This window comes from Zalophus californianus, chromosome 7, assembly GCF_009762305.2.
Source record: "Zalophus californianus isolate mZalCal1 chromosome 7, mZalCal1.pri.v2, whole genome shotgun sequence".
Classification (NCBI taxonomy): Eukaryota; Metazoa; Chordata; class Mammalia; order Carnivora; family Otariidae; genus Zalophus; species Zalophus californianus.
In genome coordinates, this window is record NC_045601.1 from 86,491,771 (window position 1) to 86,519,305 (window position 27,535).

At 35.2% G+C, this 27,535-nt stretch overlaps 1 protein-coding gene across 1 annotated transcript in view; it reads left to right on the forward strand.

Annotated features, from left to right (window-relative positions):
- The window catches only part of LMBRD1 (LMBR1 domain containing 1), a 125,173-nt gene that overhangs the window by 83,630 nt on the left and 14,008 nt on the right, over positions 1-27,535 (forward strand). The window contains exons 10-14 of the mRNA XM_027602738.1: positions 8,891-8,955; positions 9,306-9,408; positions 9,951-10,055; positions 12,390-12,539; positions 14,713-14,791. Of these exons, the coding sequence (XP_027458539.1) occupies positions 8,891-8,955; positions 9,306-9,408; positions 9,951-10,055; positions 12,390-12,539; positions 14,713-14,791 (502 nt within the window). The remainder of the gene's footprint in view (positions 1-8,890; positions 8,956-9,305; positions 9,409-9,950; positions 10,056-12,389; positions 12,540-14,712; positions 14,792-27,535) is intronic.

Consider the following 27,535-nt stretch of genomic DNA (forward strand, 5'->3'; position numbering starts at 1 on the left):
TCAGAGTCCATAGTCTCTCATGGTTTGTCTCCCCCTCCAATATCCCCCCGTTCATTTTTCCCTTCCTACTATCTTTTTTTCTTTTTAACATAGAATGTATTATTTGTTTCAGAGGTACAGGTCTGTGATTCATCAGTCTTACACAATTGACAGCGCTCAGCATAACACATACCCTCCCCAATGTCTATCACCCAGCCACCCCATCCTTCCCACCCCCCACCACTCCAGCAACCCTCAGTTTGTTTCCTGAGATTAAGAATTCCTCATATCAATGAGATCATATGATACTTGTCTTTTTCTGATTGACTTATTTCGCTTAGCATAATACCCTCTAGTTCCATCCATGTAATTGCAAATGGCAAGATTTCGGGTTTTTTGAGGGCTGCATAACATTCCATTATATATATATCACATCTTCTTTATCCATTCATCTGTTGATGGACATCTAGGCTCTTTCCATAGTTTGGCTATTGTGGACATTGCTGCTGTAAACATTGGGGTGCATGTACCCCTTCGGATCACTACATTTGTATCTTTGGGGTAAATACCCAGTAGTGCAATCACTGGGTCATAGGGTAGCTCTGTTTTCAACTTCTCTTGATAGTATTCTTTGAGGCATAAACATTTTTATTTTTGATGGCATCTGATTTATTCTTTTGTTACATGTACTAGGTGTAGGAAACCATAACCTAATCCCGAGTTATGGAGATTTACACTTATGTTTTCTACTAAGAGTTTTATAGTTTTAGTTCTTACATATGGGTCCTTGGTCCATTTGGAATTCATTTTTGTATATGGTGTGAGGTAGGATGTCTAACTTCATCTTTTGTATGTGGATATCCATTTATCTGAGCACCATTTGTTGAACCAACTATCCTTTTCCTCACTGAATTTACTTGGTACCTTTGTCAAAAATCAGTTGAACATAGATGTACAGTTTTATTTCTGGAATCTCAGTTTCATTCCATTGTTCTATATGTCTGTCCAGTGCCACATAGTCTTAATTACTGTAGCTTTGTAGTAAGTTTTGAAATTGTGATGTGTGAGCCCTCTACTCTGTTGTTCATTTTCAGGGTTATTTTGGCTCTTCTGGGTCCCTTGCGTTTCCATATAAATTTTAGAATCAGCTTGCCAGTTCCTGCAAAGAAGCCAGTTGGGATTTTAATGGAAATTGCACTGAAAATGTAGATCAATTTAGGGAATATTGCCATCTTGGAAATACTAAGTCTGATCCATGAACATGAAATGTCTTTCCATTTATTCAAGTCTGTAATTTCTTTATGCAGTGTTTTTTAGTTTTCAGTGTACAAGTCTTGTACCTCCTGGTTAAATTTACTGCTAAATATTTTGTTATTGATGCCTATAAATGGAATTGTTTTTGTAATTTCATTTCAGACTGTACACTGCTAGTATATAGAATACAGCTGATTTTTGTATGTTGATCTTGTATCCTGCGATCTTGTCGAATTCATTTATTTGTTCTAATTGTTTTATTGCAATATTCGTAGGATTTTCTATCTACAAGAAAATGTCATCTGCAAATATATATATATACGTATATATATATATATATATATATATAAAATTTTATTTTTTTCCCATGTGGACACCTTTTATTTCTCTTTCTTGCCTAATTGCCCTGGCTAGAACCTCCAGTGTACTGTTCAGTAGAAGTGGCAAGAGTGAACATCCTTGGAGCTCCTGGGTGGCTCAGTCAGTTAAGCTGTCAGGTCCTGATCCTGGGATCGAGCTCCACTGAGTTGGGCTCCCTGTTCAGTGGAGAGCCTGCTTCTCCCTCTCATCCCTGCTTGTGCTTTCTGTCTCTATTTCTGTCTCTCTCTCTCAAATAAGTAGATAAGATCTTAAAAAAAAAAGAAGAAGAATGAACGTTCTTGCTTTTTCCTTGATTTTAATGGGAAAGCTTTTAGTGTGTCACCATTAAATATAGTATTAGCTGTATAAGTTCTGTAGTTGCCCTTAACAGGTTGAGGATTATCCCATGTATTTCTAATTTGTTGTGTTTTTTGTGTGTGTGTATTTCTTTTTTTATGAAAGTGTTGCATTTGGTCAAATGTTTTTTCTGCATCTGTTGAGATCATGCAGTTTTTGACTTTTATTCTGTTAAAACATTGTATTATATTGATTGATTTCTTTATGTTGAACCAACCTTGCATTCCTTAGATAAATTGCACTTGGTTATGTACATAATTCTTTTTACATGTTGCCAGATAAATCGTTTGCTAATATTTTGTTCAGGACTCTAGCAGTTGTTTTTATAAGGAACATTAGTCTATAGTTTTTATTTTTTGTGACATATTTGGCTGGTTTTAGTAGGAGTAATACTGGTCTCATACATTAAGTTGGGAAGTCGTCCTTCCTTTTCTTTCTTTTTTTGGAAAAGTTTGTGAAAGATTAGTATTAATTTTTTGGGAGGAGGTTCCTTTTTTTATTTAAATTCAATTAACATATATTGTATTATTAGTTTCAGAGGTACCGTTCAGTGATTCATCAGTGCTCATTACCTCATGCGCCCTCCTTCATGCCCATCACCCAGTTACCCCACCCTCCCACCCACCTCCCCTCCAGAGACCCTCAGTTTGTTTCCTATGCTTAAGAGTCTCTTATGGTTTGTCTCCCTCTCTGATTTCATCTTGTTTTATTTTTCCCAGTTTTGCTTCTTTTACTAACCAGAATCATGCTGTATTGTTCTTTGATGTGCCTGTTGGAGATGTTCTCAGCCTAGCACACTCCTTTTATCCATTCTATATTCCACAGAATTAGTGTCAGTTTGGGTTGCTTCATTCTGCTGTTGTAATTATGCCCACTTTTGTACACAAACTTGAGCACAGGGGCTGGAATTTGAGGGGAAGAGTGCCAGTTTGAGCCCTTGGCAATCTGAGCTGAAGGCGTGTTGACTTGGCATTGAGCAGGTGGCAGGCCACGCATGCTGACTCGGGCAAGAGGGCGGCTGGACTGTGAATTTGGGACCCACAGGCCGATGGCACCGTGTGTGACAGGGACGTGGCTGGTTTTGCTTTTAACTTTTATTTTTCTGAGAAACTCTGTCTCTCCTTCTATTTTAAATGGAAGCCTTGCTGGATAGAGTATTCTTGGCTGTAGAGTGTTTCCTTTTAGCACTTGGAATTTATCATGCTGCTCTCTTCTGGCCTGCAGAGTTTCTGCTGAAAAGCCCACTGATAGCCATATGGGGTTTCCCTTGTATGTCACTGCTTTCCTTTCTCTTGCTGCTTTTAAAATTCTCTCTTTATCACTACTTTTGGCCATCTTGTTTACTTTGTGTCTTGATGCAGACCTCTTTGAGTTGGTTTTGTTGGGGGCTCTCTGTGCCTTCTGGATCTGGATTTCTCTTTCCTTCCCCAGATTCTGGAAGTTTTTAGCTCTTATTTCTTCAGACAAATCTATTTGCCCCATTTTGTCGCTCTTCTCCTTCTGGAATCCTTATCATGCGACTGTTATGCTTGACAGTGTCGCTGAGTTCCCTGAGTCTGTTCTCATTTTGCATATTTTTCCCCCTCTCATCTGCTCAGCTTGATTACTTTCCATTACTCTGTCCTCCAGGTGGCTGATCCGTTCTTCTACTTCATCTTGTTTGCTATTTATTCCAGGTAGTCTGTTTTTATTTCCATTTAGTGAGTCCAGTAGCTCTAATTGGTTCTTTTTTACATCTCCTGTCTCTTGGTGGAGGGTCTCATGGAGGTTCTGCACTCTTTTCTCAAGTCCAATGAGTATCTTTATGAGCATTACTTTAAATTACTTTAAATTACTATCAGACATATTATTTATCTCCATTTCTCTTAAGTCTCCTGCTCTGATTTTGTTCCACTCTTTCATTTGGGACATATTCGTCTGTCTCCTCATTCTGTCTATTGTTGTGTCTGTTTCTCTGTGTTAGGAAAGTCAGCTACATCTCCTGCACTTGAAAGTAGTGGCTTTATGAAGAAGAGGTCCTGCAGTGCAGTGTCTCCTTTTCACCAGAAAATGGTGCATCAGGGGGTGTTTCCTGTGTGTGTTGCTACAGGGGTGTCCTGTTGTGGCTGAGATGTGTTTGCCCTCATTCCAGCCTGTGATGGCTCTCTGCCTATTGTGGGCAGTCTGGTGTCTGTAGTATTAGTCTGGGTGGTCTGGGGCTGCTTTGGGCTTGAGTTGAGTCAGATCAGGTGTTTGCCAGAGATGAAGTAACACCAAAATGCAGGCACTTTACCTGTGTTGTCCCCTGAGAAGTTTTTGTTGGTGGGTGGGGCCTGCAGTCAGACCAGCTGCCTGCCCCCAGCCCACTGCTGGGGTCACTGTCAGATTGGTATGTGGTTATCTTTCCCTCTCCCTGGAGCAGGACTCACTTTGGAGTGGTGCTAGACCCTTGTCTGGGCGACACGCACACTGCCATACTTATGGCACCACTTTGATGGGATCTTGCCAAGAGCGATCGGAGGGGGTGGATCTGCTTCACTGTGGCCTCTTATCTATACCGGGCTGTGAAGAGTCTGTTCTGCCAGCTTTCCAGTTGCTTTCTGGGTTATTTTTGCCGATGTGGGTGCTCTCTAGGCAGCCATGTGGCAAGAGGTGAGTCCAGGGTCCTCCTACTCTGCCATCTTCTCAGCAGCCTCTCAATTAGTGTTAATTCTTAACCTTTGGTAAAATTTCACTAGTGAAGTCATCTTGTTTTGGGCTTTTATTGTGGGAAGTTTTTGATAACTTATTCAATCACTTTTCTTGTTATAGATTTCTTCAGATTTTCTTTTTTTAAAAATCAGTTTTGGTAATTTGTGTCTTTCTAAGTTTATCTGAATTGTTTTACCACTGTTTTCTGGCTGCATGGTTTCTGATAGGAAATTAGCTGTTAATCTTGCTGAGAATCTGTTTTACATGATGATCTCTCCTGCTTGCTTCTTTCAAGATCTCTGATGTGCCCTTCCCTACATTTATGTATGTCTAGGTGTGGATGTCTTTGAATTTATTCCTCCTGGAGTTTGTTGAGTTTCTTGGATACATAGGTTATTTTTCATCAAATTTAGAATCCTTTTGCCCATTATTTCTTATTCTTTTTGTCCTTTTACCTCCTCTTTTTCTGGGAATCCCATTGAACTTAGGTTTCATGGTGTCACATGTGTCTGAGGCTCTGTTCACTTTATTTCATTGTTTTTTTTCTTTCTCTTCCTCAGACTTGATCATCTCAGTTGATTTATCTTCAAGTTTGATCATTTTTTTTCCTTCTGTCCTGCTCAAATCTGCTGTTTAACCCTTCTGGTGAAATATTCATGGCCATTTCAACTCCAGAATTTCAATTCACTTCTTTTTTATAATTTCTTCTTATTTAGTGAGACATTGTTTTCATATTTTGTTTTAGTTCTTGGGTCATGATTTTCTTTAGTTCTTTGAACACATTTAAAACACTGGATTTAAAGTTTTTGTCTGGAAATCCAATGGGTTTTCTCAAAGACATTGCCTATTGATTTTTTTCCCCCTCTGTGTTAACCATGTTCTGTTTCTTTGCATGTCTCTTAATTTTTTTTCTTAAAACCTGGGATATTTTAAATGATATGCTGTGGTAACTCTGGAGATCAGATTCCACCTTCTCCCCAGGTCTGCTATTATTGTTCTTTGCTGTTTGTTTTGTGACTTTTGTGAACTAATTCTGTGAAGTCTATATTCTTTGTTGTATGTGGTCACTGAAGTCTCTGCTTGGTTAGCTTAGTTAATGATTGAACCAGTCATTGAACCTCAAACCAATAAGCCTCCTAATCTTTGCTGAAGGGCAGTGTATGTGTTTTGAGATACTACTTCAACACTCAGGCAGGCACTTTGCAACTATGCCTTAGCCTTCACTTCCTGCTTTTGCAGAGCCTCAAGGTTAATCAGAAGTGGGAGTTTAAACCTTCTCAGATCTTTGCTGAGTATGCACACAGCCCTGAGCATTCCCAGGAATATGTGGAAATTTTTCAGAGCCTCTATGGACATCTCATTTCCTAGGTTTCCATTTTAATCTTTTTGGTTAGTTTATTTTTTGCCTGTTACTGACCAGTTCTTGTGGCCATAAGTTATTGGTTGCCTGTAATTTTTTGACAGACAGTCCTGGAGAAAGAGTTTTGTATTGTATGAGCTCCAGTTCTTGTCAAACAGATGGCCTTGCAAGTGAGATCTTCCGTGGAATTACCCAGCAAGTCAAATAATAAGCAGTTCTCTGGGAATGAGACTTTGAAAGAGTTGTATTCCCTTTCTGTTTCCTCAAGTGGCTGCTAGGCTTCTGGCTTTTACAGGCTATCTTTCAAGGCTACAATACACTAGAGAGAAGCAATTGGGACTGCAACAAGTTAAAATGCCATAATGCTCTGTATTCTTACTGACATTCAGTCATTTTTCTTGGATAAATGTCCTTGGATTGTTGCATGGCTTTGGTAAATTTCCCTAGTGTTGAAAAAGTTGATTCTGACAATTTATGTCAGTTTTTTCATTGCTTTTATGGAGGAGAGGATTTTCAGAGGCTCTTATCCCTCTCTCTTTACTGACGTCATCTCTATAGCTTAATCTTTATTTCAAATTGACATTATAGCTAAGAGTGGAATATTTAGGTCAGTTCAAGGTGGTCATCATTGACAAGATTCTGGAAGTGCTAATTTAATTTCTCATTTATATATGTTGTTTTCTTGGTTTTTATAAAAGTTACAGTTTTTACATTTATTTTGTATTCTATTAGGTAGCTGTGATTAAACAGTTTAACTGTGGGTCATTCATCCTAACAGATTGGGAAAATAGTCCCAGATTTTTTTTCCTTTTGTATTCTCTCCCCAAAATGGACATCAGGGAAAGGGAATTTTAACTTCTGCTATTTCTGTGTTAGGTCTTTGTACTAATTGGCATCTGGCAGTTATATGTCCTCATGCTACAAGCTATTTCTTATTAGCAGTCTGTTAGGAAATAATATGTTTTAGTTGTAGATCCTCAGTGTAATTATATTGTCTTCTGATTCACCTTGGTATTGAATAAAGGTGCTCAAATCTAGTAGAAAAAGATTGTGTAAGCTCCTTTGTACCTTCTACTAATGAACTTTTGTTACTGTAGAGTCACTTCAAACTTCCTTAGCAATAAGACCTTTTTTTTTTTTTTAAGATTTATTTCTTTTAGAAAGAGAGAGCATGTGACTACAAGTGGGGGGCGGGGGCAGAAGGGGAGGGAGAGGGACAAGCAGATTCCATGCTGACCAGGGAGCCTGATATGGGGCTCGAGCCCATGACCTGACCCAGACATCATGACTTAACTGAAGTCAAGAGTCAGCTACTCAACACACTGAGCCACCCAGGTATACTAGCAGTGATACCTTTTTAAATAAATGAGTTCTCATGTGAAATTCCATTATGTAAAATTGGTACAAGCAGTGTTTTCTATTTCAGGTAATGACTATATCCTTTTTGGTCCTCTCTTGACAATTTTCTTTTCCAATGGTTCCAGAGGTACTCTTTCAGAACTGAAGAATTTCCTAGAACACAGCCTAAAATTTATTCCAAAATTCATCTTTATATGTGGGGTAGGATGATGTGTTACTATTTTACTTCATTTATCCTGGCAGAATTCTAAAGTAAACTTCAGCAATTATGTGTCATAAGATGAAAAACACCATCACATACATGATATTATCCATCTATTCCTATCAATTCTAGTCCAAAGAGGGGCCAAAAACACTTAACTATGCTTAATCAAAATCTTCCTTTTTTTTGTTCTGACTTTGTGGACTCTTCAGCCTACCCGTTGCTAGAACTTAAGGAAGATGTCAGGGAAAAAAAGACTCTAGGTTATTACAAACCTATATAAACCTATAACGTAGGTTTCAGCCCTTTTTTATTCCTTAGACACCAGGTTCCAAAAAATTTTTGCTTGTTTTCTACTATCTCTAATACAAAGTTCATATGGTAGAAGGAAATGTATTCTACTAATTACAGTGCTTAATACATTTCTTCCCAGAAATATTGTTTGAGATGACATTTTCTTCAGTGCTGTTAATACTCTATATTTCAGGAATAGTAGCAGTTATACAGACTTTTCTGGGCCATGGTATGTGATATATATATATATATATATATATATATATATATATATATATATGTCTCATACATATACACAAAACATGTAGACAAAAGCTATAAATTGTATGTATGTATGTGCATGTGTATATATATATATATGTATGTATATACATACGTATGTGTGTATGTGTATATGTGTTTAAAAATTCTGTGGGAAATGTTCCAAGTTCCCTTTTTTAATAACAGGTTTATATGACCTGATGACTTTCATGACTTTTGGTTTTTTGTATGTGTGTGTAAGTCTTAATGTACTTTTTAAAATTTTTTTTTTTTTAAGATTTTATTTATTTATTTGACAGAGAGAGACACAGTGAAAGAGGGAACACAAGCAGGGGCAGTGGGAGAGGGAGAAGCAGACTTCCCGCAGAGCAGGGAGCCCAATGTGTGGCTTGATCCCAGGACCCTGGGATCATGACCTGAGCCAAAGGCAGATGCTTAACAACTGAGCCACCCAGGCGCCCCTTAATGTACTTTTCAGTTATCTTTGAAGCTTATATTTCATTGTAACTGAATATAAACCTTTTATATGACCTAGCAGAGTCTAATTTGTTTACTTACTAATGAAGACTTTTAAATACTTTGTCTCCTGAGTATGTGTTTTCAGTCAAACAGTCTCATAATGAAAATTTAGATGACAAATGTCTAGAATTATATACTAAATTAAAATATATCTTAGATCATTTTATTTAGATCATTGTCATATGCTTGCAATTCATATTGAGCATAACGGTTTTGTGCTTTTAATATCAACTTCTAGAACTGTATTTTAATGAATTTTTTTTTTTTACTTTTAGATCATTTGGGGAATATTTTTCATCTTAGTTGCTTTGCTGTTTATAATTTCTCTCTTCCTGTCAAAGTAAGTGTAGTATACATATTTTCTAAAGCACACATCCTGTGATGTTATACATTTTCCATACTTGATTCCATTAGTGTAACATATTCATCTTTAGCTATTTTACTTGAAGTATTCTACAGCATTAACTCAAAGAATGACTAAAAATGTGCAATAATAGACAGTATTTCTTTGTTCTATTTCAATTGAACAGTATCTGTAAGATATTTAAGTGAGGTTTAATTTGTTACCCATGGTTTTCTTTGACTCTGTTGAATCTGCATGCTTAACTTATGATATTTTTTCTAAGTTAATTGAAAATATGCTAGTATAACATATAAATTCACTCCTTATAATTTTTGTTGTTGTTTTAGTTTGGATAAAGCCCTTCATTCAGCTGGAATAGATTCTGGTTTTATAATTTTTGGAGCTAACCTGAGTAATCCACTGAATATGCTTTTGCCTGTACTACAAACAGTGAGTAAAAAAAAAAAAATCAGTCATTTTATTCTTCAGCAAACATTCTCACACTCTGTCAAATTATTATGTTAACAAACTATTAATACTTGGCAATATATACTTGTGCCCTCTGCTGATTTGGCTCTTCATTTACATGTAACTTCCACATTGATATATTACTTTAAAGATTATATTGATATATAGGTGAACTCTTATACATAATTTGATTTGGGATACATTATAATACCTAAGGTGAACGTTTCTAATAATTCCTATTTTTAATTTTTAATGAAGTCTTTTATTCCATGTATAAATGTAATTTTAGTTTAATTTGTTATAGGATTTTTCTTAGGATAATGGTACTAAGCAATTTGTAACAATTTAGTAATTGTTTTTTGGAGGATTCTTTTTTTTTTTGTATTATCAGAGTAGCCTATCAAAATCAGGACTGATATTTTAAACATTTGTCAAATATGAATAATGAAGTTTCATTTTCATAACTTTATATGACTTCTAGGACCCCTCTTATTTGTGCATTAAATTAAATTTTTTTTTTTCAGGTATTTCCTCTTGATTATGTTCTTATAACAATTATTATTATGTACTTTATTTTTACTTCAATGGCGGGAATTCGAAATATTGGCATATGGTTCTTTTGGGTTAGAGTAAGTATAACAATATTATTTTGATTTTTTTCATCATTTTGTACATAATCTCCATCTCCAAGTTAACTTAAATTTATAATATAAAAGTTGCAAATATCTTGATATTAAAAGGAAGCGCACTAGCTTTTTCTTTTTTGTTGTTGTTATTTTATTTATTTATTTATTTATTTAACAGAGGGAGAGAGAGAGCAAGAGCAGGAACACAAGCAGGGGGAGTGGAAGAGGGAGAAGCAGGCTTCCTGCCAAGCAGGGAGCCCGATGCGGGGCTCGATCCCAGGACCCCGGGATCATGACCTGAGCAGAAGGCAGACACTTAACGACTGAGCCACCCAGACGCTCCGAAGTACTAGCTTTTTCACTTCACGTTAGCATAAAGGTGCTTTTTGCCTAAGTGGTGGTTTTTAAATGGACAAGTTTGCCCCTTGCATACATTTGGCTATGTCTGGAGATATTTTCAGTTGTTAAAACTAGTGGGTGATTGACTTATTTCACTTAGCATAATCCCTTCCAGTTCCATCCATGTCGATGCAAATGGTGGGTATTCATCCTTTCTCATGGCTGAGTAATAGTCCATTGTATATGTGTACTACGTCTTCTTAATCCATTCATCTGTTGAAGGGCATCTTGGCTCCTTCCACAGTAAAACAACAATAACAACCCAAAAAATTAGTGGGTGCTATTGGTGTCTAGTGGGTAGAGACCAGAGATTCTGCTAAACATTCTGGATTGCACAGAGCAGCCTCCCATAACAAAGACTTAACCAGCCCAAAATGTCAATAGTGCCAAGGTTGAGAAACCCTGGTTTAGATTATTTTCTTTAGTGTTTGGCTGCATGGAAACACATTGAAGTACAAATGAATACACTGTAGCTCAATAGATGGCCCTTCCTACTAGAAGTTAAAATTGCTATATGATTGGAGAAGGGTTATTTTCTTCCTACACTCATTTTGAGATAAATTAAGAATTTCAAGGAGCACCTCAGTGGCTCAATCGATTAAGCATTGGCCTTCAGCTCAGGTCATGATCTCCAGGTCCTGGGATCAAGCGCCGCATCAGGCTCCCTGCTTAGCAGGGAGTCTGCTTTTCCCTCTTCTTCTGCTCCTACCCCCTGTTCACGTGCTCTCTCTCTCTCTCTCTCTCTCTCTTTCAAATAAATAAATAAATAAATCTAAAAAAATTTTTTTTTCAAAATGAAGATAATTCGGGTAGAGATTACTTCCACCTGTGAGTAAAAGAAAACCCAGTTAAATAGTGGTTTGAACTAATAAAAGATTTCTTGCTATGAAAATTTTTAAAAATCTAGCATTGCTTTGTACTTCAAAAATGTCAAGTCCAACATCTCTGTAATGCTCTTGGCTTCTCCCTCAGGATTGTAATATGGATGCTATAGCTTCATTTATCCTGTTCATGTTCCATTAAAAAAAATACTATCAATAAAGCAACATTTTCCCAAAAGTCCACAGCAGACTTCTTTCCTTTTGATGTTTAATATTTTATCACTGTTAGCTACAACTACATGTAAGGGAAACTGGGAAATCTCAATTTTTAGGTGTTCATAGTCATCCTATCCAGAATTGGAGTTCTTTTACTCTCTATTGTACTAAAATCTGTTAATAAAACAGAGTAGTGATTTCTTAGTTGCTAAAATAAAAATGTGCTTTGCCATTGAAATGAAGCAAGTTCTCTGGCTTATTGTATTTATTATCACATTTTAGTTTCCCTTTAGTATAAATATATATGAAAGTATTTACAGTCAGATTAATATAAATTATGATAAACTAGAACTTACAACAGTATAATATGAGGATGTCATGAGTATCTCATAGAAATGAGTATTTATAAATGCATGACATGTCTGTTCTTATGTAGTAATATGTAAAACCACAAATATATTACTAATACTTGTAGTTTAAACTCACTCCTCTAATCTTTAGGTAGCATTAGTGGTAGTTCATAATTCTTCTTAGCTCTATAAACTTCTAACAGATGCTATTACATAATAAGTTTAGAAGATTTGTCTGGAAACGAAGCAGGTGAATACTAACATATAATATATTCTCTAGGTCTTGAGTTTTTCATGGATCATTTATAGGATCCTTTGAATATAGATGCTTTGCTGTGATTTTAAAATAACCATAAATGTAAAACTAAAAGCTTTACAGAGAAAGAATTGTCTGTCATTGTCATAATCATTTGAAATGATTAAGAATTCTTAATATTTATTTTAGAAAAAGAAATAGTTGAACTGTATTCATTACCTCTAACACACAAGCAGAACTTAGTGCCTTAAAACTAAAGCATATTGCTGAAATATTGTTACTTTTTTCTTTCCAGCTGTATAAAATTAGAAGAGGTAGAACCAGGCCCCAGGCACTCTTATTTCTTTGCATGATACTTCTGCTTATTGTCCTTCACACTAGCTACATGATTTATAGTCTTGCTCCCCAATATGTCATGTATGGAAGCCAAAATTACTTAATAGAGGTAAGTACAAAATCTTAAACTTCATTGTTTTGATATTTTAAAGAGAGTGGTATTTAAAACCAAATTTTAATTTGTGAAGGTTGGCATAAGATAATAGCTCATCAGATCAAGTTTAATATCACAAAAACAGGTTTTTCACTCCATTTTTGAGCATATTTATGTTTTGTACAAGTTCTTTTTTTAATAACACACTGAATTTTATTATTGTAGTTCCTTAAATGGATCCCATGATGCTAAGCTACTGAACTTTATCTCAGCACTTTGTTAAAACTCATATTATTTTCCCTAAAATAATATTTTAAGTAGTTTTATTAATATGGCTCCCCAAAAAGTTTTGTTGAGCAAAGTATGTCTGGTCATCAGTACTGTGAATTCCACAGGAGATTCTTAAAAAATATTTTATTTGTAGTGTTACAAAGGAAGGCAGTGACATACAAGGGAAACCCCATATGGCTATCAGTGGACTTTTCAGCAGAAACTCTGCAGGCCAGAAGAGAGCAGCATGATAAATTCCAAGTGCTAAAAGGAAACACTCTACAGCCAAGAATACTCTATCCAGCAAGGCTTCCATTTAGAATAGAAGGAAAGACAGAGTTTCTCAGAAAAATAGAAGTTAAAAGCAAAACCAGCCACGTCCCTGTCACACACGGTGCCATCGGCCTGTGGGTCCCAAATTCACAGTCCAGCCGCCCTCTTGCCCGAGTCAGCATGCGTGGCCTGCCACCTGCTCAATGCCAAGTCAACACGCCTTCAGCTCAGATTGCCAAGGGCTCAAACTGGCACTCTTCCCCTCAAATTCCAGCCCCTGTGCTCAAGTTTGTGTACAAAAGTGGGCATAATTACAACAGCAGAATGAAGCAACCCAAACTGACACTAATTCTGTGGAATATAGAATGGATAAAAGGAGTGTGCTAGGCTGAGAACATCTCCAACAGGCACATCAAAGAACAATACAGCATGATTCTGGTTAGTAAAAGAAGCAAAACTGGGAAAAATAAAACAAGATGAAATCAGAGAGGGAGACAAACCATAAGAGACTCTTAAGCATAGGAAACAAACTGAGGGTCTCTGGAGGGGAGGTGGGTGGGAGGGTGGGGTAAGGTGATGGGCATGAAGGAGGGCGCATGAGGTAATGAGCACTGGGTGTTCTATGCAACTGATGAATCACTGAACGCTGCCTCTGAAACTAATACAGTATATGTTAATTAATTGAATTTAAATTAAAAAAAGGAAACCCCACCCCCAAAATTTTATTTATGGGTATCTGAGCTTTCTTTCAACATGATGAGTATTACTTGTTATACTCTTTCTTTAACGTTGATCTTTCAGAAGCCAGCTGTGGCTCCTGCTTGTAACTGGACAGCTAGTTTGGGTTTTTTGACAGTTTAAAATATTTTGACCATATCTGATTCAGCCTTTGTGTAGTTTGTTTCCTTTCCATAAAATACCTCTTGCTCTACTTAATAATGCAAATGTGTTTCAGGTTCTAGTACAAGCTTTGCTTTAATGGAGTCTTTGATTGCTAATCTAGTCTGCCCAGATCACCCCTTTTTTATACTGTATTCCTTCATTCTTTCTTTACTTTAACATGTAATTAGTAACAAAAATTTAACAAACACATCAAACCTTCCAACAGTACCATACATAATATTACCAATGGTTGAAAAATTAGTTCATTGACAAATACTAAGTAATAATGTAAGTGGAACAAATATAAGACACACACTATAATAGAGGTACATGAGTAACCTGAGTTTGGGAAACACAGTACTAGATCACCTGAATCCTATTTTCTACTTCTTATATCTTTTTATTTTCTTCTTGCCTTATTGTGTCCACCTAGTTCACTAGGTCATGTTTATTAAACTTTTTTCTATGAATAAATGAAGTGACATCATGCATTTGCATGGACAAAACATATTTTCTGGTTTCACAGTGGAATAATAAGTAGGCTTTTTCTCTGGGAAGTTGTTCTGTTGTTTAGTCCAGGACCTAAAATTGTTGCAAAAGAGCCCTAATGTTAAAATTTACCATAAATCTTTCTCTTCGAATTGTAATTTTGTATAAGAATATTAGCTAAATGTAGTTTAATAGAAAACAGAGTATAAAATATGATTACTTTTTGATCCAAATATTAATATACTTACATTTTAACCATATTTTTGTCTTTTAGAGCAATATAACTTATGATGACCATAAAAACAATTCAGCCTTCCCTGTGCCAAAGAGATGTGATGCCAATGCCCCTGAAGGTAAGGCAGCTCTTATCAACTATCTTAGAATTTATAACTCTGTGAGAAAAGAGTTGGCTTGCATTTTGCTGTGTTAATCATTTGATGCATCTGTTTTAATATATGGTAATAAAGGAACTTTTAGCAGGAAGAAATTGGTAAGTCTTTTCAATAGAATTTCTTGGTGATATATTGATTTCCATTAGGGAAAGGACCATTATAAATTAGTTACTTATCAAGTAACAAAAGGTAGTTCTTATTTATTACATTTACTAATATAAGAAATCACTCTTAAATGACTTTCTTTTTCCTTGAAATCTCAAGATAGTTTTGGTGGAATCTCTAATTCTTAGGACCAAGACCAAAAGTACCTATGACTTAGAACTCTTCATTCATACGCATCTAGTTATTTTACTTAATAATAATAATGTTAATAGCAGTTCACTTTTAAGAACATATAATTGTGTTCCAGGCACTATGCTAAGTATTTTATGTGTATTCTAAGAAAAATTCTGTGATCCTATGCTTTTAACCTCTTTTTTTTTAGAGAATTTTTTTTCTTCTTTCTGTTCATTAAGGTGATTTTTTTCTTTTGAATATTATTCTGTCCTGATTAAGGTTTCCAGATTCATTCTATCAGAATTTGCGATTTCTTTTCTTCTTCTTCTTTTTTTTTTAAGATTTTATTTATTTGACAGAGAGCACAGGCGGGGGAGCAGCAGAGGGAGCTGCAGAGGGAAAGGTAGAAGCAGGCTCCCCACTGAACAGGAAGCCCACTCGATCCCAGGACCCTGGGATCATGACCTGAGCCAAAGGCAGACGTTTAACCGACTGAGCCCCCCAGACACCCCTGCAATTTTTTTTCTACTCTTATCTTCAAAATGCTTTTATATCAGGGTAAAGTAATATGTCAGATGGAGTAAATTTCTTCATAAATCACTCATGGGTACCATTATAAAAAGAAAAATTCTGAGTTTTTTAGTAGGGTCAATTAAAGATTGTGATGGAGTAATAGGAAGACTAAGCATAGAATACTGGGATAGTCCAGAGGAGGAAGTAATTACTTCTACCTGGAGGAGATCATTGTGCAGTGGTAGTCAAAAGAAAGGCTTTTGGAAAAGTGACACCAGAACTGCCTTTCAAGGTTAAAGAAGAATTTGTCTGCTGTGTGCATCAAGGGAAGTTGTCCTGGGCAGAGGAACAAAATGCACAAATAAAATTGTCTTAAACTATATTATGGGTATGTGTTTAAAAGAATTTAAAACATTGTTATTGTTTTGTATTTGGAGGGAGGGAGGAAATGAAATTGAAGAGTTAGGAGTCAGATCGCAAAATGTTTTGGAAAGTAAAGAGTCAATGAAGAGTTTTTGGTTTTTTTTGTTTTTTCAGTGAAGAGTTCTAAATAAGAAAATAGAAGTTATGATCTGGTTTATTGTCCCAACAACTTAATTATCACAGTTATATGTTATATAGAGCCGGGATTTGAGACCAAAGCATAGAAATCAGATGGGAGGCATAGCCAGAAGGAGCTGTTACAGTAATCCAGGAGAGATGGTGGAAGCCTGAATTAAGCAGTGGTCATGAGCACATGAAATGAAGAAAGAAATTCAGGGGTGAATTGAGAGAATTTCTGATTGTTTGGATCCAAAGCAATTTCAAGGAACACAAAGATTCTAGAATGGCCTTCCAGTTACTGACTAGTTTGGTAAATTTTGGTATCACCAAACTGAGATAAGAATACTTACTAAGATTAGAGAGAATTTTAAGAAATGATGAGTTGACCTGAGATATCTCCAGGACATTCAGGTGGAGGTTTCATAGGCAGTTGAATATATATGCAAGGAACTGAGAGGGAAGAGAGTGGGAGGAGCACAGAGACTGGACCTCAGAAAAAGTGTTAGCTAAGGGCAAGTGGATAAAGAAGGTACAGAGGAGAGGACTGAAAAAAAAAATGTTGATGAAGAGAAATCTAATTGAATAAAAACGAGTATAAATCAGTGACTGAGTTTATATTATTAGTCTTCACGGAAATTCTTCATAGAGATTGAGAGAGATTAGGCAGAAACTGAAGAAGGCATGCAGGGTCATGGAAATTTTTGTTTAGCTCTTTTGTTTTGTTTTGTTTTTTATAGATTAGGAGAGACTTCAGGGAGGATGGGACAGAACTAATGAACAGGAGAAGCTGAAAAATATCAGAAAGGATGAATGACGGAACAATATCCAGTTCTAGAGGAGATGGTATTAAGAACATCCAAGATGGGATGCTTTAGATAGAACGAAGGGTACTCCTTCTCTAAGTTGTAAGTCAAGAAGCAAGGATATGGACTCAGATAGTAATTTCTTAGTGAGAGTGGACAGGAAGTTGTCATTTGTATCTCATTGTCTCAGTTTGCTGTGAAGTGTAAGTTCAGGTCATCTGCTGAGAATTGAGTAGGCCGTTGGGGCACGTAATTAAGGAAAGTGGCAAAAGTTTTTGATAGGCCATGAAAGTGAATAAAGAGGGTTCTCACTGAAGATAAATCAGTGATAGATAAATATGTCAGGGGACAGAGATGAAATTATCAATTTGTGTTTTTGTTGAACAGATCTGTACAACCAGTGTGATTATTCTCCATCGGGGCTTAGTTGTCTGGGGAGGGTAGGTTGAAGGATTGAAGTAGGATGCAAGGCAAAGGACAGGCTAAGAGGCACAGAATAAAGTGAGTCTGGGATGCATAAGGAAATAAGGAAGAGACTAAAACTGGGAGAAAAGAACAAAATGGAGAAGAGATGGGAAAACAAATCCAGTGGGATACCTTTTGTTGCCTGAAGAAATAATAGTAAAATATTTCTAGTATAAGTAAATATGACTTGACTTTCCAGTTCTACTTTTGTAATGACTTTAGTCCCAGATTTTTTTCTTTGAAATGTACACACACATCACAAAAAGGGTGGATAGTTGAAATGCTTTGGGTTGTCATTTTTAGCTAAGTGAAAATAGAATGAAAAATTACTGCTGAGTTGATTTGTAATTTTTTTTTTTAACTAAGGCGGCATTGACCCTGAAGATCTAAAATAGATTCTGCTTTTAAAATTCTTATGGCACTATTGAAACCATAGCAGAAAAAATAAATAAAAACAAATTAAGATTTCAAAATTATGTTGCACTGGTAAAGGGAATTTTAAATGCCCCTGTATTGCTGAACTGAGTGAATTTGTATATTATAGCTCAATAAGCTTTAGTCAGATGATATACTTTACCATAATTTTTTATGAATCCTATTTAGTATCTTTCTTTTTCAGTCTAACCTAATTTACAGTAGTTAAAATGACTCTATCTGAACTGTTAAATTTTTCTTAAACATTTCAGTTGACTTATCCTTTGAAATGTTACTTTGCAGTACAAAACATACCCTTAGGTTTATGGATTTGATTTTTCTCAACCTTTTCTTTTGTTCTCTAGCTCATCCTGAAATGTTAACTTTGTAACATTATATGTTCATGGTAGAAATATCATTGGATCTGGGGTATCAGGGTAGATTTTTTTAAAATAAAAATAGTGATGGGGAAAGATGAAGAGCAGATTAGGACATGAGATTTGACACATAAGGGTGGGGATGGTGTGGAATATATGGTGACAGACTGGTATGACTGTATCCATTTGAACACGAACTTGGAAATCTCAGCAGAGAAAAAAATACTGTTATTTGTGACATTTTGGTGGGCACATTTGACTAGAGTAGATGGTGCTACAATATAAATATGCCATAAGGCACTTGATGGCACTTTTATGTGTCTGTTGCAAATAACAGAATCTTGAAGAGTGAGTTTTAGATTTAGAAACAAAAATTATGATGTTATACTTAAAATTATTTCTGAGAAAAGATAATCTCCCTGGAAAGATATTAAAGCAACAATTTCTAAAAATACATATATGAATCTCTTATCAATCAGTACATTTTAGAGACCTTTTTTCTCAAGTAATACTGTGTTCGTATATGGAGTAGTCTTGCATTTACTAAACATATAGAAATTATTACTGACACCCTAGTTTTAAGTGCTTATAGTGTCTAAGAGTCAAAAGAGAGTCACTCATCTAAAAATAGTTTAGGTTTTTGTGTTTAAAATAATCTCTTAAAGAATAGAATGGTTTAGCAGATTTATGAGGAATACCTGTCATACCGCGTTTATAAAGTTCTCCTAAAATGACAATATTACATAATTTATCTTGACAGGTAGTGCATAGTTTATATGTTTAAAGTGAGTCAAGGGCGCCTGGGTGGCTCAGTTGGTTAAGCGACTGCCTTCGGCTCGGGTCATGATCCTGGAGTCCCGGGATCGAGTCCCACATCGGGCTCCCTGCTCAGCAGAGAGTCTGCTTCTCCTTCTCACCCTCCTCCCTCTCATGCTCTCTGTCTCTCATTCTCTCTCTCAAATAAATAAATAAAATCTTAAAAAAATAAAAAAAATAAAGTGAGTCAACTTGGCAAATTAGAAATCAAGTTTTAAATTTTATATGCCATTGTGGCAAAATAATCTTTACATTCTTAGTTTTATATTCTTTAATTGCTACTTAATCCAACAAGCCTTAGTACACAATTTATGTTAATGTGAGTAAAATAGTTAAACACAGAACTATTACAAGTTAACATAAATGTACATAAATATTTGAATCAAAATAGGAAGATGAAAGATCATTGTCCCTTAATGGACAAACACAGTAGGCATTGTGAGTACTGGGGTAGATTTTGGAAAAGTGTCAGAGAAACACATATACCTATTATATGTATTTCTGCCATTGAATAGCACTCAGCCTAATGGACTTGGATATGAAAATAAATAATTGTAATAGAAGGAAAAGTAAGTGGCAAGCTATAAAGAAATAATAGACAAAAGTGCTATGGGAAGGCAAAAGGGGATAATGATTTATTCTGCCCAGGGGGTAGTATAACATTTCAGCTGGGCCCAAAAGCATAAGTTAAATAAATCTAAATGAGCAATAACAACAACAACAAAAAAATTGAAGGATATTCCAAGCAGAAAAGGCACCTGCATTAATAAGGCATAAAGACATAAATAAATTTGGCATGTTATAGTAACAATAAATTATGGCAGGAGCATTGAATATTTGGGGAATACAGTGAGGGATGAAGGAAGATAATATGTTTCCAAGTGACTGTTTTTAAAAATCCATGAACCCCCTTATTTGTGCTGTTCTATTTAATTCTTTTACCTTTTCTTGACGTAAACTTGTGTTGTCTTACTTGGAACTGGAAATGAAGTGATCTGTATAAGTCAAATTTGATTTTTGTAAGTTATTCTGATTAAGTATATTTGTTAATATATATAGCCAGTCTTAAGTAATCAAATGATATACATAGCTGTAGATTTTAGCTTTAGGATATAATTTTACTAGGACAAATGGTTAAGATGACTCAGGTTAGCTGGTGATGCTAAAATAGAAGTTGATGTGTTAAACTAAACCACATGAATTACAAAAAACAGAGCAGACTTAAAATTTAAAAAGCTAAAGCAAGGTTATAATTATATACACTAAGTACAAAGGGAAAGTGAGAATTATTTTTAATTCTTTAATAAGGTAGAATGTGTATGATACCTTACTTTAGAAAGTAGTTAAACTCTAAATTCTGGAGTAAACAAGCCCATCATCAAGAAATGACTCAAAATACGTTCTCTGTAAATAAAACTTACTTGTCTGTTTTGCCAGCAAATAAACAGGTTGACCTGTTTTCTCAGAACCTCAAATATCTGTCCTAAAAACATTTAACATACTATGTCAGGGAGAGAGAATCTTTTTTCTCCTCATTTTCTGTGTGAGAATTACAGAAATGGAAATAAAGAGATACATAAATTGTAAACAGTTTTAAAATATGAATTAGAATGTTAAAGCAAAAAGAAAAACTTGATAGAGGACTTCTAACTCATGCAATCCTCTTTATTGCAGATACAGAAACTAAGGCCCTAAGAAATGAGAAATAAAAGCTGTACAGATAATATGAGACTTGGGATGATAATGCAAGTGTCTGGATTCCCAATACCTTTTTTTTTAATTCAATTAATTAAGATATAATGTATTATTGGTTTCAGGGATACAGGTCTGTGATTCATCAGTCGTACGTAATACCCAGTGCTCATTACAGCACATACCCTCCCCAATTTCCAGCACCCAGTTACCCCATCCCTCCACCCCCCTCCCCTCCAGCAACACTCAGTTTGTTTCCTATGATTAAGTTTCTTATGGTTTGTCTCCCTCTCTGGTTTCATCTTTTTTCATTTTTTCCTCTCTTCCCATATGGTCCTCTGCCTTGTTTCTTAAATTCCACATGAGTGAGATCATATGATAATTGTCTTTCTCTGATTGACTTATTTTACTTAGCATAATATACCCTCTAGTTCCATCCATATCGTTGCAAATGGGAAGATTTCTTTTTTTTTTTTCTGATGGCTGTGTCATATTCCATTGTGTGTATATATGTGTGTGTGTATATATATATATATATATATACACACACACACCACATTTTCTTTATCCATTCATCTCCCAGTATCTTTTTGTAGATACATCTCTGTCTTGTATTTTGTGTCCATTGCCTGTCCTTTAAATTTTAAAAATAAAACTGTTACTGCTTTTTTTTAATGTAATGAAGATAGTCATTTGAAGCCACGAGGGAATGAAAGTCACAGACAATGTAAAGGAAAATCAGAGGTTGAGGAGCTAAACCTAGGTTATTGGAGAAGGAAACATAAGAGTCTGGAAAATGAGAGGTGAAAACCAGAATACTATAGCATTATAGTATCCAAGAGTGTTGTGTCTACTGGTCGGTAGTGTTGATGCTTCAGAGAGAGATTTAACAAGCAAATCTTAAACCTTTGAGAATGCAGTTTTAGTAGAGTAGTATGGGGCTAAAGTAGTAGAGAATTAGGTAAAAAGATTTAACAATGAAGATAATTTCTAACCTTGATGTGCTTTTGGTTTGCGATTTTTGTCATGCTGTCTACATGGCCTTTAAAAATCCCATATATTTGATGGCACATGAACTAAAAGCATGGATATAATACTAAAGTTGTATATCTATCTTATTTTTAGTATGAAATCATATTAAAATGCATTTAGGAGCTTGCTCTTTGGCCAGATCCTCAAATCTTTTTGCAAAGTTAATGTATTCTTAATTCCACATGTCTGTTTCCTTAATTCATGCATTGAGGGAGAACATAGAGTTCAGTTTTGAATCATTTTTGTTTGAGAATTCCTTAAATATCCAAATGGAGGTCTTGAGTTGGAAGTTGAGTTGGATCTAAAGTTCTGGAGAAGTTTATGCTGGATTAGTCAGGGTTTGATGGGAAGTAAAGCTGTGAGACTAGATGAGAGATCACCAAGAGACTGAGTATAAATGGAGAAGAGGTACAAGGACTGAGCTCTGTGACTGTCCAATGGTAAGAGGTTAGAAAGAAGAACAACCAGTGAAGAATTAAGAAGGGACAATCAGTGAGTTAGGTGGAAAATTAGGCAAGGGAAGAGTGATGAACGATTTCAAGTGCTGTCATTTGCCAAATTAAAAAAAGAGAGAAAGAGAAACTATTTAAACAGATGATGACAGTAGGAAGAGGGGGACTGTTTGCAATAAGGAAAACTCTCTGACCATGAGATCTGTAATTGTTTCAAAGATCAGGCAGAAAAGAGGGTTTTTTTGTTTGTTTGTTTTCTATGTAGAGAGGAGTAAGTAAGGCGTAAATAAAGAACCAGGTGTTAGGGAGTAGGCTGATCAAAGAATGTTTTTCCCTGAGGTTAGTCAAGAGGTGTATTGTTCAGGAGCGGGTATAGGCTAGGGTAGGCCAGATTTCAGGGGTCTGGGGAAGGAGAGGAATTTAAATTTTGGGTAAATCAAATTAATAAGCCTCTTGTTCTGATTGATCAGTGTGGACAAACAGTTCAGGTAATCTTTTTTTGAAGCAAAATCATGGAACACTACATCAAAAACTAATGATGTATGGTGATTAACATAACATAAAAGAAAAGAAAAAAAAAAAAGAAATGACTCTTGGTGGGGTTAATTGAGTGACTGACAAGAACAGGTCTGATGGGATGATGCGGGCAGAAACCTGATCAGAGCAGGTTAAAGACGGAATGGGGACTTGAGTAACTAAGTTTGAAATAATTGTCATGACAAAAACACCAAGAAAAAAAACAACTGCTGAATAAAATAACCAAATTTCTTAAAAGTATCAAAGTGCTGATAAGATCTTAAGACAAAAATCTCAGTTGTTCTCACTAATCATCATTAGACCAGCAGCATCTGGGTATTGGGGAGTTGTTAGAAATATAAATTATTAGGCTCCACCTTAAGCCTTCTAAATCAGAAACTCTAGGGATGGAACCTAGCAGTTTGTTTTAATAATTGCTCCAGGAGGGGTGCTGGGTGACTCAGTTGGTTAAGTGTCCAACTCTTCGTTTCAGCTCAGGTCATGATCTCAGGCATTGTGGGGTAGAGTACTGTGTCAGGCTCTGTGCTCAAAGGGGAATCTGCTTGAGACTCTTTCCCTCAATCCCCCCCTGACCCCTCCCCCCGCTCACTCTCTCTCTCTAAAATAAATAAATAAATCATTAAAAAAAATAATCCCTCTAGATAATTCTGGTGCTGCATTAGTCTGAGTGAAGGAAAGAAACCTAGAACGAAGTAGTAAGTAGAGTGTTAAGCTGCTTTGTTTTGAGGGCACTTACCAAGTCCAATGATTTAAGCTTCAGTTTTCATAGCCTTTTGAGGCAAAAGGAACAGAAAATAACAGAGCAGACCTGTCCAATGAAAATATAATGTGAATCACATAAGTGATTTAAACTTTTTAACAGTCACATTAAAAAAGAAACCTATGACTTTGATTTTATTAAATGGCATTGTATTTAACCCAGTATATCCAAAATATTGTTTCGATATGTAACTAACATAATATTTTACTGAGATACTTTATATCCTTTTTCATACTAATCTTCAAAACCTGGTGTATATTTTGCACTTAAATAACACCATAATTCAAACCCCAAATTTTCATCATCTAAATGAAACAATTTATTAAAGTAAAATACAGTTCTACCAAAGCAATAAAGTTGCTTTTAATAAAAAATTATTTTACACTGCTTCAGTTTTTAATTTATATTTGAATTAATTCGAATTCAAAATAAAGTTAGAAATTCAGTTCCTTAGTCTCAGTAGTCACATGAATTATTTAATAGCCACATGTTACTAGTAGCTATTATATTGGACATGCAGGTGTAGAGTACACATTGAATGGTATCATCTCATAGGAGATGCATGTACCCTCTTGTAAAGCTGAGCCCTTCTGTCCCCCAAGTATTACATCACCATCTGAGGGTGAACAAGTAACGAAGTTATATTACTTCCAGAAAACTGAAGGCAAAGTTGGCCTTAGTGTCAAGAACGGGAACGTAAGAATCACATCCCTGAGAAGTTGTAACCACAGAACTACCAGCTCTTTGCAGATTTGCAGTCCAAATGCACATCACCAGAATGAATTTGTTTCATTGTCATCTCAGACTGGCAGACTAGGCACATGGCACAAGTAAATATAAATGCTCACTAGAGGGAAGAACCTTAATTCTAGGCCTCAAGGAATTCCTGCAAATGAAGACATTGGAGCCAAATATTTAAGCACACAAGGAAACAAAGCACCATGAAAGAAAGCTAGAAGAAATAGGCAGCAGAAAGAGACTCGCTAAGACCAGGTACTGGAATTATCAACACAGATTATAGAACAGAGAGCTATGATAAAAAGAATAAGACCAGGTCAAAATATTGGCAGGGAACAACAAACAGAATAAATGAAAGAAACTGTTACAGATTTGTAATGGACCCAAATACAATATTTAGAAATGAACATACAGGTAATGGGAATTAAACCCACTTCAGGGAACTGCAGTTTAAAACCACAATGAGTTCTCCATACATTATTAGTTGTAAGAGGAAATGTAGTTGCTGTCATAGGTATACATCAGAGAAACTGGAACGAAGATACCATCATCGTGGGGCAGTGCATGACATGCCTTAGGATAGGACACCCTGAGAAGAATGGGGAAATATCAGACAAAACCAAATTGACAATTGACAAGCATGGTATAAAGTGACTAGCTTGTATGATTTAAAAATGTCAATGTCATAAAAAACAAAGAGGTTAAGGAACTGTTACTGATTAGACATGTTGACCAAAAGTAATACATGACCCTGGATTGGGTCCAATACTAGAGGATAAAAATTCTAGAAAGAATATACTGAGATAAATGGCAGAGTTGGAATATGAACTGTAAAGTTTTAAAAATATCGTATCAGTGTTAAAATTCTTGAGTAGCTATACTCTGGTTATGTAAGAGAATATCCTTCTGCTTAAAAAATGCTGAAATGTTAAGACGTTAAGTCACAATATATGGTTCAGAAAACATAAGTGTGTATATATTGAAAGAATGATAAAAGGGGGGAAAAAACCACATAAGACCTGCTGTACACCACCAAATGACAACTATTTTAAAAACATAGTCCCAAGTATAGGCCAAGATATGAAACTACTAAAGATAACCGTTTCTACCTACCACGTGGAGGGTATTATGCATTATGCTATTTATATAATTATACATTTTATACTGTTAAAAATTTACACTTAAATGTTATTTTTATTAAATTCCATAAACTCAAGTTATATCCAGTGGTTCAACATGATGTATTTGCCCTACAAAATGACAGAACACATTTTGAACATAAAAGTTACTGAATTCCCCAAGCAATTTAGAATAGAAGGTATAACTTTTTATGAAAGTGAGTTAATCTTTCTTGTTTATTTTTAATTTTGAATCTGCTACAAAATAATTCATCTCTTATATTTTCCTGTCACTTCTGGTATAAGTTTCTAGCATCAGATAAACCTTGATTTAATTATAGACCTATTCAATCATGTAAAATGAGTTATTCTTGGGTTAGGTTTACAGAATGTATTCGTATTGAGGCTCTATGCAAAAGGACAGTTTAAATCCACAAAGAACATATTAAAAACTCTTCAGAAATTGAACCTCTTCTCTAAAGGCACATAGTACTTTAAAACTTACTAAAGAATTTTTTCATATTTTTAATAATCCAATTTAAGTGCAAAGATGATTTTCTATATTTGGTAATATAATCCAAATTCTTTAAACAATTTAAGATTTTTCCATAAATTTATCACCCATTTTTAATGATAGAGCAATTTTTACATTTTCTTATGTGAAGCTTTTGGTTTGAAAGCTATGAGCTGAAACAGGTGGATTTTCTAACTAAAGTGGTTTCTTATGATAGTGTCAGCAACCTAGCCTTCTTCTTTCTGAAAACTTTGCAAATTTACTCTGTTAACTCTAGCATATTGTCCATTCCAGAGTATCATATTTTAACAAAACATGTAAAGTCTAAACCATTCCCAAATGCTTATCAATAATTTTTTTAAAACCTTTTTAATCCCATAAAATGTAGGGAACTGACACCAACATAATATGCTGATGTTCAACAATTCTTGGCAAAGAAATATTTCCCTGTCCCTGTGTTAAATAATACTGAGAACAAAAATAGTTTATCTGCTTGCTTCAGGGAATGCTCCTGACCATGAAACTACTAAAATAGCTTTGTTGTTCAGGAGGACTGACTTCAAGACTTCTCATTTCATTGTACCCACCAATCCAAAACTTATATTATAAACTTAGCCCAGTTCTACCCAGTTCCTCGCCTTCCAAGACCTTGATTAAAGTGGTCCAGCCCATTCCAATCCCTTAAACCTTATAAATATCCTATTTTTCCCCTTCTTGTTTTCCCTCACTATAGTTAGTCTAATAAACTTAGCTTTGCTAGTTGACAATTAGCCTCATCATGCTGAATAATTTAAGGATTAATAATTTAATCAGTAGATTCAGAATTTTAAATGTGTTATTTTCTGCCTGCTAGTTTATCTATATGGAAACCCCTCAAACCTCAAATCTAAGACTGAACTCTTTTCCTTCCCTCTTCTACTTTTTCCACCTGTCACCTTCATGTCATGGGGTGGGAGGAGTTGTCCTATTCCTGTTCTGTGCCCACAGCTATACTTACTCAGATGGAAATCTTGAAATCATATTCACATTTTTATGCTTTTCTGATAGCTAACCAGTTTCCAAGTCCCACTGATAGAAATAGCAAACAAAAAGAAACAACTGGTTGATTATCCATTAGTGAGAATACTTGAAATAACATTACATACAATGTAATGATAAAGCTTTATGTTAGAATATAGAAAAATATATACTGTATGATGGTATGATGGTAGGTAGAACAGCGTATATATAACCTCATTTTTTATGCTGTTGCACATAAACACATCTAGAAGTCTGGCTGTTATCTCAGGGCAATGAAATTTGGACTAAAGATAGGAAGTAATATTTACTCTTTTTTAAAAATAGATTTTATTCTATAATTAAAGAAAAAATATTGTTAAGCCTTTTTAAGGATGAAAATAATGACAGATAAAATAGTGGCATACATCTACCAAGTAGATACTTGTTTTAGAGAAGACTTTTTTTCCTCTCATTTTGTTGAAATGTGGAAGTAGGTTGGGTAGTTACTGAGACTTCGAAAAATTTAATTTTTGAATTCTTAGTACCGTCCTTTTTCCCAGAATATTGAATGTTTTTTTCTACTTTAGCTTTTAAGGTTCCAGGAAATTTTATTTAGAGGTCTAGGTTACTAAGCAGTACTGCTGAGAGCACTT